Source organism: Gracilinanus agilis, chromosome 4 (assembly GCF_016433145.1).
Source record: "Gracilinanus agilis isolate LMUSP501 chromosome 4, AgileGrace, whole genome shotgun sequence".
NCBI lineage: Eukaryota > Metazoa > Chordata > Mammalia > Didelphimorphia > Didelphidae > Gracilinanus > Gracilinanus agilis.
This window is the reverse complement of record NC_058133.1, coordinates 256,021,205-256,032,632: the sequence shown is the minus strand read 5'-3', so window position 1 is coordinate 256,032,632 and position 11,428 is coordinate 256,021,205. Positions and strand designations below refer to the sequence as shown.

The 11,428-nt window shown below is 42.9% G+C and overlaps 1 protein-coding gene across 2 annotated transcripts; it reads left to right on the top strand.

Moving 5' to 3' along the window:
* Nucleotides 1–276: 276 nt before the first annotated feature.
* PPP1R10 (protein phosphatase 1 regulatory subunit 10) lies at nucleotides 277–10,695 on the top strand. Of its 2 annotated transcripts, none has more exons than XM_044673736.1 (18): nucleotides 277–405; nucleotides 1,427–1,513; nucleotides 1,634–1,769; nucleotides 1,945–1,996; nucleotides 3,935–4,012; nucleotides 4,405–4,578; nucleotides 4,814–4,919; nucleotides 5,230–5,342; nucleotides 5,820–5,920; nucleotides 6,105–6,252; nucleotides 6,727–6,885; nucleotides 7,045–7,291; nucleotides 7,424–7,487; nucleotides 7,610–7,804; nucleotides 7,997–8,072; nucleotides 8,431–8,553; nucleotides 8,682–9,143; nucleotides 9,348–10,695. In XM_044673736.1, the coding sequence occupies exons 1-18, from the start codon at nucleotides 299–301 to the stop codon at nucleotides 9,455–9,457; spliced, it is 2,538 nt and encodes an 845-aa protein (XP_044529671.1). In that variant the 5' UTR covers nucleotides 277–298; the 3' UTR covers nucleotides 9,458–10,695. The 2 variants fall into 2 exon arrangements, with proteins under 2 accessions (XP_044529671.1, XP_044529670.1); XM_044673735.1 differs by having other exon boundaries at nucleotides 7,412–7,487.
* The last annotated feature ends 733 nt before the right edge of the window (nucleotides 10,696–11,428 follow it).

The following is an 11,428-nucleotide window of genomic DNA, read 5'->3' as shown; positions in this document are numbered from 1 at the left end:
ATTTCCAGCAATGGTGTTCACATCTTATAAACATATATAACCATATGTTGTGCCCTCACTTCTCTTTTTAGTGATTACAGTCTCAAGTTTCTTCATTTCTGGATCACTAAGAGTGGCTAAATAGCCACTTGGCCTCTTGCTTGGTAGAAATTAAAAGAATTATTAAGCACTCTAGTTTGTCATGTTAATATCAGATGGATGATTAGGAAGAATAGTGCATTATTGAAAATAATCCTGATACAATCTTTGACATACAATCTTTTACTCAATCTTCTCCCTTCCCCCAGGCTTTATCATCATGGGCTCGGGCCCCATTGACCCTAAAGAACTCCTTAAAGGCCTAGACAGCTTCCTTGGTCGAGATGGAGAAGTCAAAAGTGCAGAAGGAATAGCCAAGATCTTTAGGTATGTATAAATTGCCATTAAAATGGATTTCTAAGATTAGATGACCAAAAAAAGAAGTGGATCTATAGTACATGATTATGATTGTCGTAGGAAGTCTTGAGAACAGTAACATTAGGGAAAAGGGGGGCTATATTCATTGTCATTACATATAACACAATTAGTAAAATTTTATTTTTTTTTATTAAATATTTCTAATCAACATGGAATTTTTTTTTTAAACCCTTAACTTCTGTGTATTGGCTTATTGGTAGAAGAGTGGTAAGGACTAGGCAATGGGGGTCAAGTGACTTGCCCAGGATCACACAGCTGGGAAGTGTCTGAGGCCGGATTTGAACCTAGGACCTCCTGTCTCTAGGCCTGACTCAATCCACTGAGCTACCCAGCTGCCCCATCAACATGAAATTTCAGTAGCAGTGGTAGTAATCTGAATAAATAACTCCCCTCACCTTCCCTTGATTTCCTAGCAAGGCCTGTATATTAAATCTATATACAGACTTTATATTTTATAGCTGGCAAACCAAATCCTAAAATCCAGTAAACTGAAAGGACATCTGATGCTATTTTTTGTTATTGTATTAATTACATGAATGGCATTCTTGTTTGTAGCCTCAGTTTTGCCAATATAGTTGCCCTTAGTTTAAAAAAAGGAAGAGAATTAAAAGCACTCATAGCCCTTGCTAAAAAGAAATTGGCTAGCTAAAATCGGTAACAAATATAGTAACCAGTGATGACATGTTAGTATGTGGCTGATTATTTGGAAGGTTATGGGGAGTGGCAAGGGAAAAAATGCAAAATACTCCCAAGATTTAATTTTATGTATTTCTCTCTATTAGAGTTCCACATATTGTCTTGTATATTCCTTTCTCCTAGAGAGCTCTGTTCCTCTCTTGTTTCTTAGATTGAGATCCCAAGTTCTTCATGATCATCCTTCCATAGTGGAACACAGAGATTCAGATTCCTCTGTGAATGGAAGATGTGTTTCTCTGTCCCAGCTCTTACCTAAATTTAATTTCCCTTATAGCTTGATGAAGGAAGCTCGAAAGATGGTGAGCCGTTGTACCTACCTAAACATTCTCTTGCAGACCCGTTCACCAGATGTACTGGCCAAGTAAGTAGGGTGCTAGATACCTAGGAAGTAGAGATGGAATTTAAATAGGGGATTAGGGCATCAAAGGAAATGGGAGCATAGAACTCCTGAATTCTAATACACCTTCCTGTCTATCTGCAGGTTTATCCGAGTTGGTGGCTACAAGCTCCTTAATAATTGGCTGACTTACTCAAAGACAACCAACAACATACCTCTCTTGCAGCAAATTCTACTCACCCTTCAGCACCTACCCCTTACTGTGGACCATCTCAAGCAGGTGATTTGGCTTTTATCCTTTCTCAACTGAGTATCTTGCATAACTGATAAGAAAATTGTATGTTAATAAACTGACCATGTTTCTGGGGCTTATGGAACTATAAGTTGTGGAGGAGGGTCTAGATAGAATCTTCCATCTCCTTATGTTTTCTTCTCTTCTGTTTCCCATCTCTTAGAACAACACAGCCAAACTTGTAAAGCAGCTGAGCAAGTCAAGTGAGGATGAAGGTAAGTTCATTCTTCTTTGTTCTCTTCTTGTCTACTTTTCCTTTTGGTTCCATTTTATCCTCTCACCCAGCTGATCCTCCTTTTTCTATCCCCTTTCCTTTCTACTTATCTCTTTTTGGTCTTTACCCTGTCTCATACCTAACTTTCTATTTATATAGTCTCTGGAGTCTAGTCCTTGAGATTCATTGTTGATGGCATGGACTCTTAAATAGCATTTTTGGGGGGTAGTAATTCCCATAGCAATAGTATTATCAAAGCCAAGCTTTTTTTGGTTTTGTTTTGATCTTCAATTTTATTTATTTTTAGCTTTTTAAAAAATCTTTCCTTCTGTCTTAGTATCAGTTGTAAGACCAGAGAGAGTGGCAAGGACTGGTAATCAGGATTAAGTGGCTTGTCCAGGGTTACACCACTGAAAAGTATTCCGAGGCCATATTTCAATCCAGATCCTCAGACTCCAGGCGTGGTGCTCAGTCTATTATTATTACTTTTTTAAACCTTTACTTCCTATATTAGAATCAATACTGTATATTTGTGCCAAAGCAAAAGATCAGTAAGGGCTAAGCAATGGGAATTCAGTGACTTGCCCAAGCTCACACAGCAGATTTGAACTGAGGACCTCTCATCTCTGGTCCTGGCTCTGAAACTACTGAGCCTTCTAGCTGTTCCCTCTATTGTTTATTATTATTTAGCTTCTAATTCTTTCCCTCCAACATCCCTTTTTTCTCCATCAAGCAAGAAAGATAAAATTTCTTATAGACATTACAGTCAAGCACAACAAATTTCCTCATTAGCCATGCCCAACAACAAATTTTTTTTTTTTAAGTCTAAATCTGTACTCTTGAGTCCATATCCCCTCTGTATCAGAAGTGGGGTTAAAATGTTTTATTACGAGTCCTCTGGAATTGTAGTTGATCATTGAGTTGATCAGAATTCTCAAGTCTTTCAGTTGTTTGTCTTTATAGTATTGTTATAACTATATAATGATTGTTCTCTTGGTTCTGCTCACTTCACATTGCATCTTTAAATATTTTGAAAACTTCCTTATAACTACTAGGACATCTCTTCTAGTTATGTGTTTTTTTTTGACTCTTCTTATAACATGAATTCAAGTCTTGTCATTATCCTGATCACCTTCTTCTGACTCCATGCTTCTAAAATGCAACATTCAAAATTTTATACAGATGTATGGAATAAGTGCACAGGGATCATTCTTTCCTTCATTCTAGAGACTTCTGTTAATATAATAATTACCCCATCATGCTGCTGGACTGAGTTCACTAAAGCCACTTGATCTTTGCCATGTCTCTCTCCTGTTCTATTTATGCAACAGATTTTCCTTAAATCCCAGCCAGAGTTTATAGTCTCACTTCTCATCTTCTTCCTTTTCCTGTCTACTCCATTGTACCAATTTCCTTAAGAATTTTCCTTAAGAACTGTTTTCAGAAAGGAGAAAAACCAATAATGGATTATTACTATTATTATTATGCTGCATCTCACTACATTATAGTGAAGTAGAGTATCTAGAGAAACATTTGGGGAGGGGAAAGGAGGGGAAGAGACAAAAGAAAAGGGAAAGGACCAGAGCAAATGATTCATTTAGTCAACTTAAGTATGATTGACTTCAAGTTCGTGATCCACAGAGGCTACCCTTCAGTTTGAAGGGATTTATTGAATTGCAGGTTAGAGTAGCTCAACCTTCCACAGTGGTCATGGCCTTTTATAAAGATACAGAGCCAATTCCCGTTTTCTACTCTCCTCAAGGAATCTTTTATGGAGTGTTTGATTTGGTGGCTTATTGAGATTATTCCAAAGGCATTCTTAAAGACAAGAGAATAGAACTAAGAAACAGGCAGAGGTGGGGGAATGGGAAGGGGTCTCATGGTTTGGCAGTGTCCGTCTAATTTGTCTTCCCTCTTTATATTTCTGTCTTCTTTGAAGAACTCCGGAAATTAGCTTCAGTTCTTGTCAGTGACTGGATGGCTGTCATCCGCTCTCAGAGTAGCACCCAGCCTACTGGTGAGTTACTTTGTTCTTATTCCTGGCATAATTAACTTCTAAGGGTACTAGGGAGGAGTTCATCTTACTCTTTTGTCCTGGAGAGGAGCCTTCTTACCATACAACAATAGCTCACAATTATGTGGTGATTAAAGGTTGCAAAACAATTTATACACATGGTTTCATTTATCCTCACAACAATCCTATGTGTTAGTTACTACGTGTATCGTCATATCCATTTTGCAGATGAGGAAACCAAGGCAAACAGGATAAGTAACTTTCTCATAGTCATACAGCTAGTGTTAGAGACAAGTTTTGAACCCAAGTCTTAGTCTAGTCTCTAAGTCCAGCATTGTCTACTACACCATGCTTCCCCATTTAAAATCTTTTCTCTTTTGGCTATTCCTCCATAGAAAAAGACAAGAAGAAAAGGAAGGAAGAGGGGAAAGGACGCACTACTCCTCTTGAAAGACCCTTGCCTGAAGTGAAGGCAGAAACAAGAACCGAAGAGGCACCAGAGAAGAAGAAGGAGAAGCCTAAATCTTTGCGAACCACAGCTCCTAGCCATGCCAAGTTCCGTTCTACTGGTAAGGCCGAGTCCTGGTCTTGGAAGGGAGCACCAAGTGATATATGCATGCATATGCACTGAGATTTGAACATACACTTGCCTTGGGGGATAGAAGTTATTGATTTGTGACCTACTTAAAAGGGTAAGGGCAGGCATTTTAGAAATAGTGGTACACATTGGTTTAGCAGGAAGATAAAGGAAAGCCAAAAAGAACACAATATCAAGAACCTGACACCATGTATACCTTTTTTCAGGCTTGGAGCTGGAGACACCATCCCTGGTGCCTGTGAAGAAGAATGCCAGTACTGTAGTTGTTTCTGACAAATACAACCTTAAGCCCATCCCCCTCAAGCGGCAGAGGTATGTATGTATTAGAACTAGTGGCAGGTATTAACCTGAGGTTGTAAAAGGATTGGTAGGGAGGAGACTTGACAGCAGCAGATTTTTTTTTTTTTTAAACCCTTGTACTTCGGTGTATTGTCTCATAGGTGGAAGATTGGTAAGGGTGGGCAATGGGGGTCAAGTGACTTGCCCAGGGTCACACAGCTGGGAAGTGGCTGAGGCCGGGTTTGAACCTAGGACTTCCCGTCTCTAGGCCTGACTCTCACTCCACTGAGCTACCCAGCTGCCCCAACAGCAGCAGATTTTTAACTATTCCTTTCTTTTACAGCTCTTCAGCTGCACCTGGTGATGTGGCTCCTCCAGCTGAAAAGAAATACAAACCACTTAATACAACACCCAACACCACCAAAGAGATTAAAGTGAAGATTATACCCCCACAGCGTGAGTAGGGCCAGGGGCAAGGGAAAGCAGTAGATTCTATAGCTAGGGAAATGGAGATTGATTTTTTTCCCTAATCTTTCCATTTAGTCTATCCCATTTTTCTAAGTCTTTTAAAAAAAGTCTCTATTTTTCATGTCTCATTTTGTAAAAAATCTACCAGATTTCTGATCTTTCTTTCCCTCTTTGTCCCTTTCTATTTCTGATTTTTCAGTCTTCCAGTCCCTTATTGTTCAGTCATTGTTATACACTTCCCCTCTTCTACTGTCAGCTAACAACCCTCATCTACATTTAGTATCCAAAACTATTTCTATGCCATCTGTGCTTTCTGACATTGTTATCATCTTATTTTGGATAGATGGAGATCTCACTGTCCTACTATTTGGCAAGACTTTTGTCACTAGTTGTTATATAGGGAAATATGCCATCTGTCAATCTCTCCATCAGTTGTACTAACACTCTTTTCTTTCTTCACTTTAGCTATGGAGGGCCTGGGTTTCCTAGATGCCCTCAACTCGGCACCTGTTCCAGGCATCAAAATCAAGAAAAAGAAAAAGGTTTTGTCACCCACAGCTACTAAGGTATGAACCCTGGGCTATGGTGAGGTGGAATGTGGAGGAGAAAATCCTTGGGTAGGGATTGGGAAGTGTTTGTAGGTCTCTTTAGGAGCCATTGTGAGAGATTGGGTTCCTTTATAGTTTCTCTTGAAGCCCCATTATGCTTTCTGTGGCTTCCCTATCCTAATGAGCCCTTTTTCTCCCATAGCCAAGTCCCTTTGAGGGGAAACAAAGCACAGAGCCGAACACAGCCAAACCTTCTTCACCAGAGCCAGCGGCCCCTGCTGAGGCCATGGACATAGAGCGGCCTGGAACCCCTGTCCCTCCCGTTGAAATTCCAGAGCTTATGGACACAGGTAAGAGTAGAGACTTAATGTCTAGGATTCTAGAATGTCTGGGTCCTGAGAAAAGTGAACTAGGATTAGAAAATTGGATATGGAAAAACTTTCATTTAGGGTCAAGAACTCTTACTCAGTTTAACTCATGGTTCTGCACTTTTACATTCATGTGGTCTTAAGCAAGTCACTTAACCTTTTAGGGACCCCTAAAATTAGGAATTGGGCGAGATAATAACCTCTCTTGACTTCTTGCTTTAAATCTTATAGTCCTTTTTTTTTTAAAACCCTTGTACTTTGGTGTATTGTCTCATAGGTGGGAGATTGGTAAGGGTGGGCAATGAGGGTCAAGTGACTTGCCCAGGGTCACACAGCTGGGAAGTGGCTGAGGCCAGATTTGAACCTAGGACCTCCTGTCTCTAGGCCTGACTCTCACTCCACTGAGCTACCCAGCTGCCCCTTCTTATAGTCCTTTAATACTTTTTTCTTTTGTAGCCTCCTTGGACACAGGAGTGCTGGATGCAAAACCAGTGGAGAGCCCTGGGGATCCAAGCCAGTTGACAAGGAAGGGCCGGAAGAGAAAGACTGTGACATGGCCTGAAGAAGGTAAACTGAGAGAATACTTTTACTTTGAACTGGATGAGACTGAGCGAGGTAAGAGGGTAGATTGATACACAGGGGCACCTTGGAGCTGTAAAAGATGGAGGGTAATGGGATCTTGGAAAGGTCCATATGGCCTAACTCCTCTGTGTTCTTTTCTCCTTCTTTTCCTTCCCTCTATCCCACACCTCCCAACAAAATAAATAAAAATAGTTAATGTGAACAAGATCAAGGACTTTGGTGAAGCAGCCAAGAGAGAGATATTGTCGGACCGTCATGCTTTTGAGACAGCTCGGCGTCTAAGCAATGACAATATGGAAGAGAAGGTGGCATGGGTATGCCCCCGGCCCTTGGCCTTACCTTCGCCCCTTGTTTCCCCGGGTGGCAATAGCCAAGAGCGCTATGTCCAGGCTGAACGTGTGAAAGGAATCCTACAGGAACTCTTCTTATCCAAGGAGAGGTGAGCAGGGGATAAAACTCAGTGAGGCACAGTTGGTTAAGAAAGGGATAAGGTGAGAAATTACTGGGAATCTGGACTTACTGAAAAAGTAATCTTAATATCATTTTTTTCCCTGCACAGTGTCCCTGACAGTCCTCATGAGCCTGACCCCGAGTCATATGAACCTGTTCCTCCAAAACTCATTCCTTTGGATGAGGTAGGGTATTTGGAGTATTTCTGTCTTTTCAATATTTGTCTAAGTGGCTGTTGGGGTGGAGTTGTCTGTGTTTCATGTTGACATGTTTGATTTATCATTATTCTGATTTTTTATAACTTTAGGAATGTTCCCTGGATGAGACCCCATATTCTGAGGCATTAGAGACTGGTGGACCAGGTGGTTCCCCTGATGGGTCAGGTAGCTCCAAGCTGCCTCCAGTCCTGGCCAACCTTATGGGAAGTATGGGTGCTGGAAAGAGTCCCCAGGGTCCAGGAGGTGGTGGCATCAATGTCCAGGAGATCCTTACTTCCATAATGGTGAGACATTAACCATTTCACAAAGTTCTCCTTTTTTGCCTTCTTCTGTAACTTTATCTCCCTGATTATCCCTCCTACTTGGTATTGCCTTCTCCTTCAGCCATTCTTCCCTCTCCAGTTATGCTTTTGATTTCTGCTATCCCCATATCTCCTGACTGACCTCTTTTCTAACTACTCTACCCCTTTTCACAGGGAAGCCCCAATAGTCACCCTTCAGAGGAGCTGCTGAAACAACCAGACTACTCGGATAAGATCAAGCAGTTGCTGGGTAACCTGCAGGGCCAGCCCCAGGGACCTGGGGGAGGAGGGGAGGAAGCCCACTTTAGGTTTAGAGGTGAAGCACAGCCAGATATGACCCAATTAAAAATTGGAGGTGTGAGGTAAGGGAATGGTCTTAGAAAAGGAACTTATAAAGAGACAAGAAAAATGCCAGTAGGAAGGGAGTAAAGAGAGAATGGAATAGTTCCTAAAATAAGTTAAGGCTTTATTTTAATTTGATCAGATTGAGTTAGACTAGTTCTCACTTTTTAAACTGGGGCCTATGTATTTATTGGGAGGTAGATCCTCAGGGTGGTGATATTAATCCTAGAATCTGTCTTAAATTTTTTTTCTTTCTCTTAATTTAGTGCCCCATGGGATTTTGGGACCTGCCCCAATGGCTAATGGTTTTCCACCTGGAGGTCCAGGAGGCCCCAGTGGCCCCAAAGGCATGCAACATTTTCCCCCTGGCCCTGGAGGCCCTATGCCAGGTGAGTGGGATGGATATTTCTCTAGGATCCTGAAAAGGGAGTATGAGATTAACCTAAATACAGGAAGAAGTGTGAACAGAAACATAGTCATGAGCCTGACCAACATGCAAATGTCTCTTTCTTTGTAGGTCCCCATGGAGGTCCTGGTGGGCCTGGTGGTCCAGTGGGTCCACGACTTTTGGGCCCACCCCCTCCTCCTCGTGGGGGTGACCCCTTCTGGGATGGTCCAGGAGATCCCATGCGAGGTGGTCCAATGCGAGGAGGGCCAGGACCTGGTCCTGGGCCATACCATAGAGGCCGAGGGGGTCGAGGCGGAAATGAACCTCCTCCATTTCGAGGAGGCCGGGGAGGCCGCTCTGGGGGAGGACCTCCCAATGGACGAGGTGGCCCTGGTGGAGGAATGGGTGGAGGTGGTGGCCACCGTCCTCATGATGGCCCTGGTCATGGTGGACCCCATGGTCATCGTCCTCATGATGGCCCTGGCCATCGAGGCCATGACCACCGAGGCCCACCCCCCCATGAGCATCGTGGCCATGATGGGCCTGGTCATGGAGGCCACAGAGGACATGACCCCCATGGCCATGGAGGAGGTGAGTGTACCCTATGAAATAGCTACATAATAGTTAAAACTCCTTTTATATCCTTTAGAAGTCCTAGAATTTCCCATATTCTACCCCGAATTGTTTCCCCAAGTCTAGTGGTAGCGATAGTGATGGAGGGGAAAGGGACAAGGGTCATTCCTTCTCTCTGAGGCCTCTAATGTCCATCTAACTACCATACTACTACTTCCACAGATATGTCAAGCCGCCCTGTATGCCGACACTTCATGATGAAGGGCAGCTGCCGCTACGAGAACAACTGTGCCTTCTACCACCCGGGTGTCAATGGGCCACCCTTGCCCTAGGGGCTACCAATCAGTGGTACCCTGTTTATGACTGCAGCCTCCCTCCCTCCTTGGCCCTTTTGCCCTGTTATGGCTTCTGTGAGGCCCACCTCCCCCTTTCCCCAGCTGATGAGGAGCTGGACCCCCTTCCTCACCCCCTGTTTGGGGTTTTGGGGATTTTCTAATCACTGGTGCGCATTGTTGTACATATTTCCTCCAGTCAGGGGAGGAGAAAGACTGATACATCCTGTACCCCTGGACTGCTAAAGAGAAGACCTACTGGGCTTTGCCCTGTGAGGGGCTGTTAACCCAGCCCTAACCTCCTTCCAGTATTATCCTGGACCCTGCATATAACTATGACTGGTTATCCTGAAGGACAGGGAAGAGACCCCTCTACAACCAAGATAGGCAAGATATGGACCCTTTCTATCTTTGGTCACCCATGTGAACAATCCCCTGACATGGTGTCTTTTGCACTTATTGTGAAATCATCCTATAACCAAGCAGGTTCATTCATTCCTTATGGGGGTGGGGATGTGAATAAGGGGTGCCTTCTTATTTCACTGCACTAAGAAGGTTCCCTCCGAGCTAGGTGTGAATTATCCAACACACTATGCTTTGCCTTCCTCCTTTCTCTTCCTATATAATATACACATCAGGACCTGTACTTTGCACTCTGAATCCTTTTTAACAGTATGACACTGCAGCCTTGTATGAGCACCCAGACCAGCTTTATCAGTCCTTCATACCTTTTGACAAAAGTCATCCGTATTCTTTAAACCCGATATTTTTTCAGCTGGTATAGGTGAGATCCCTGGTGTCAGTCCTCCCTTCCCTTTTACTAACTGGGAGTTCTGTAAAACACTCTTAAGACCACTCTGTCAATATGTCAGTGATCCCAAGTCTGACATAGTCACACTACATGCACTGCCTTTTGAGAGTTTTTCAGCTCCAGTCCCTCTTACCCCAAACCATATCAGTGTGAGGCCTCTCTAGGCCCAACCCCATCAGTCACTTCTGTAAATCCCCACCTGGCCCTTTCCAAGGTGGATCCTGGACAGTATTGCTGCCCTTTCCCAATTTTCTCCTTTGCCCCATCCCAGCGTCAGTTGTTTTCTGTGAAAACGGCAGTGGATGGATCGGGTTTTGTGCAGGGCCCCAGGTTTAGAGCCACAATGGATTGAGGATGATTATTTTCTTTTTGTTTTGTATATTTTGTACATTAATAATAAACAGTGGAAAGAGAAGCTTATTTAAAACCCTTTGTGTGCCTTGATTACTTTGCATGGTATAGGTGACAGGTTAGGAAATGACACCTTTTTTTCCTCAGTCCTGGATTTCAATGTCTTCTCATTCTGGAAAAATGCCAAACTTGACAAACTAGTGTGAGGAACAGCTGAAGCATGTATATAATTGCTTGCTTTGAATAACTGAAGTAGTAAAGGAAAAAAATGAGTATGTACAGCTGGGACCCTAATAAGAGTGAGTGCATCTGGAAAAGAGCATCTTGGCTCTTCCCAATGTGTTCTGAAGGGCCCCTTTTCCCAGCGCATCAGGCCAATGGAACTTTTGAATTGGGGAAAGTGTTTATGCAGGAAACTGTAGAGAGAAGGGGAATTAGAGCCATGAAAACAAGCCCCCCCCTCCCCCAGCCAATTTTTTCTGTTCATGCAGCAGTATAATTAGCCATGATCTTCATTCTGTAGGTTGAATCCAAGATTTCAGGCTCCTGAAGGGAGTTGGCGTTCTTGGTCATCTTCTGGGATCCTGGTTGTTGGTCACTGCATTAATCTGAGTTCTTCACACTGTCCCAGTTCCTTTTTATGCTATTATGTTGATTATTTTGGATCTGCTCTCCTGCTCAGATTACACAGATCTTTCCAGGTTTCTCTAAAACCATCTTTTTAGTCATTTCTTAAAGCACAATATAGTATAATTTGTTCAATCGTTCCCCTGCTAAATGGGCATCCCTTTAGTTTCCTGGTGCCACCA

Bases quoted from the DNA above. Each gene is read 5' to 3' on its own strand.
- PPP1R10 (XM_044673735.1), top strand. From the start codon at position 299: ATGGGCTCGGGCCCCATTGACCCTAAAGAACTCCTTAAAGGCCTAGAC. The intron at 4,013-4,404 runs GTGAGTTACTTT...ATTCCTCCATAG, and splicing joins GAGTAGCACCCAGCCTACTG to AAAAAGACAAGAAGAAAAGG. The intron at 7,292-7,411 runs GTGAGCAGGGGA...TTCCCTGCACAG, and splicing joins CTCTTCTTATCCAAGGAGAG to TGTCCCTGACAGTCCTCATG.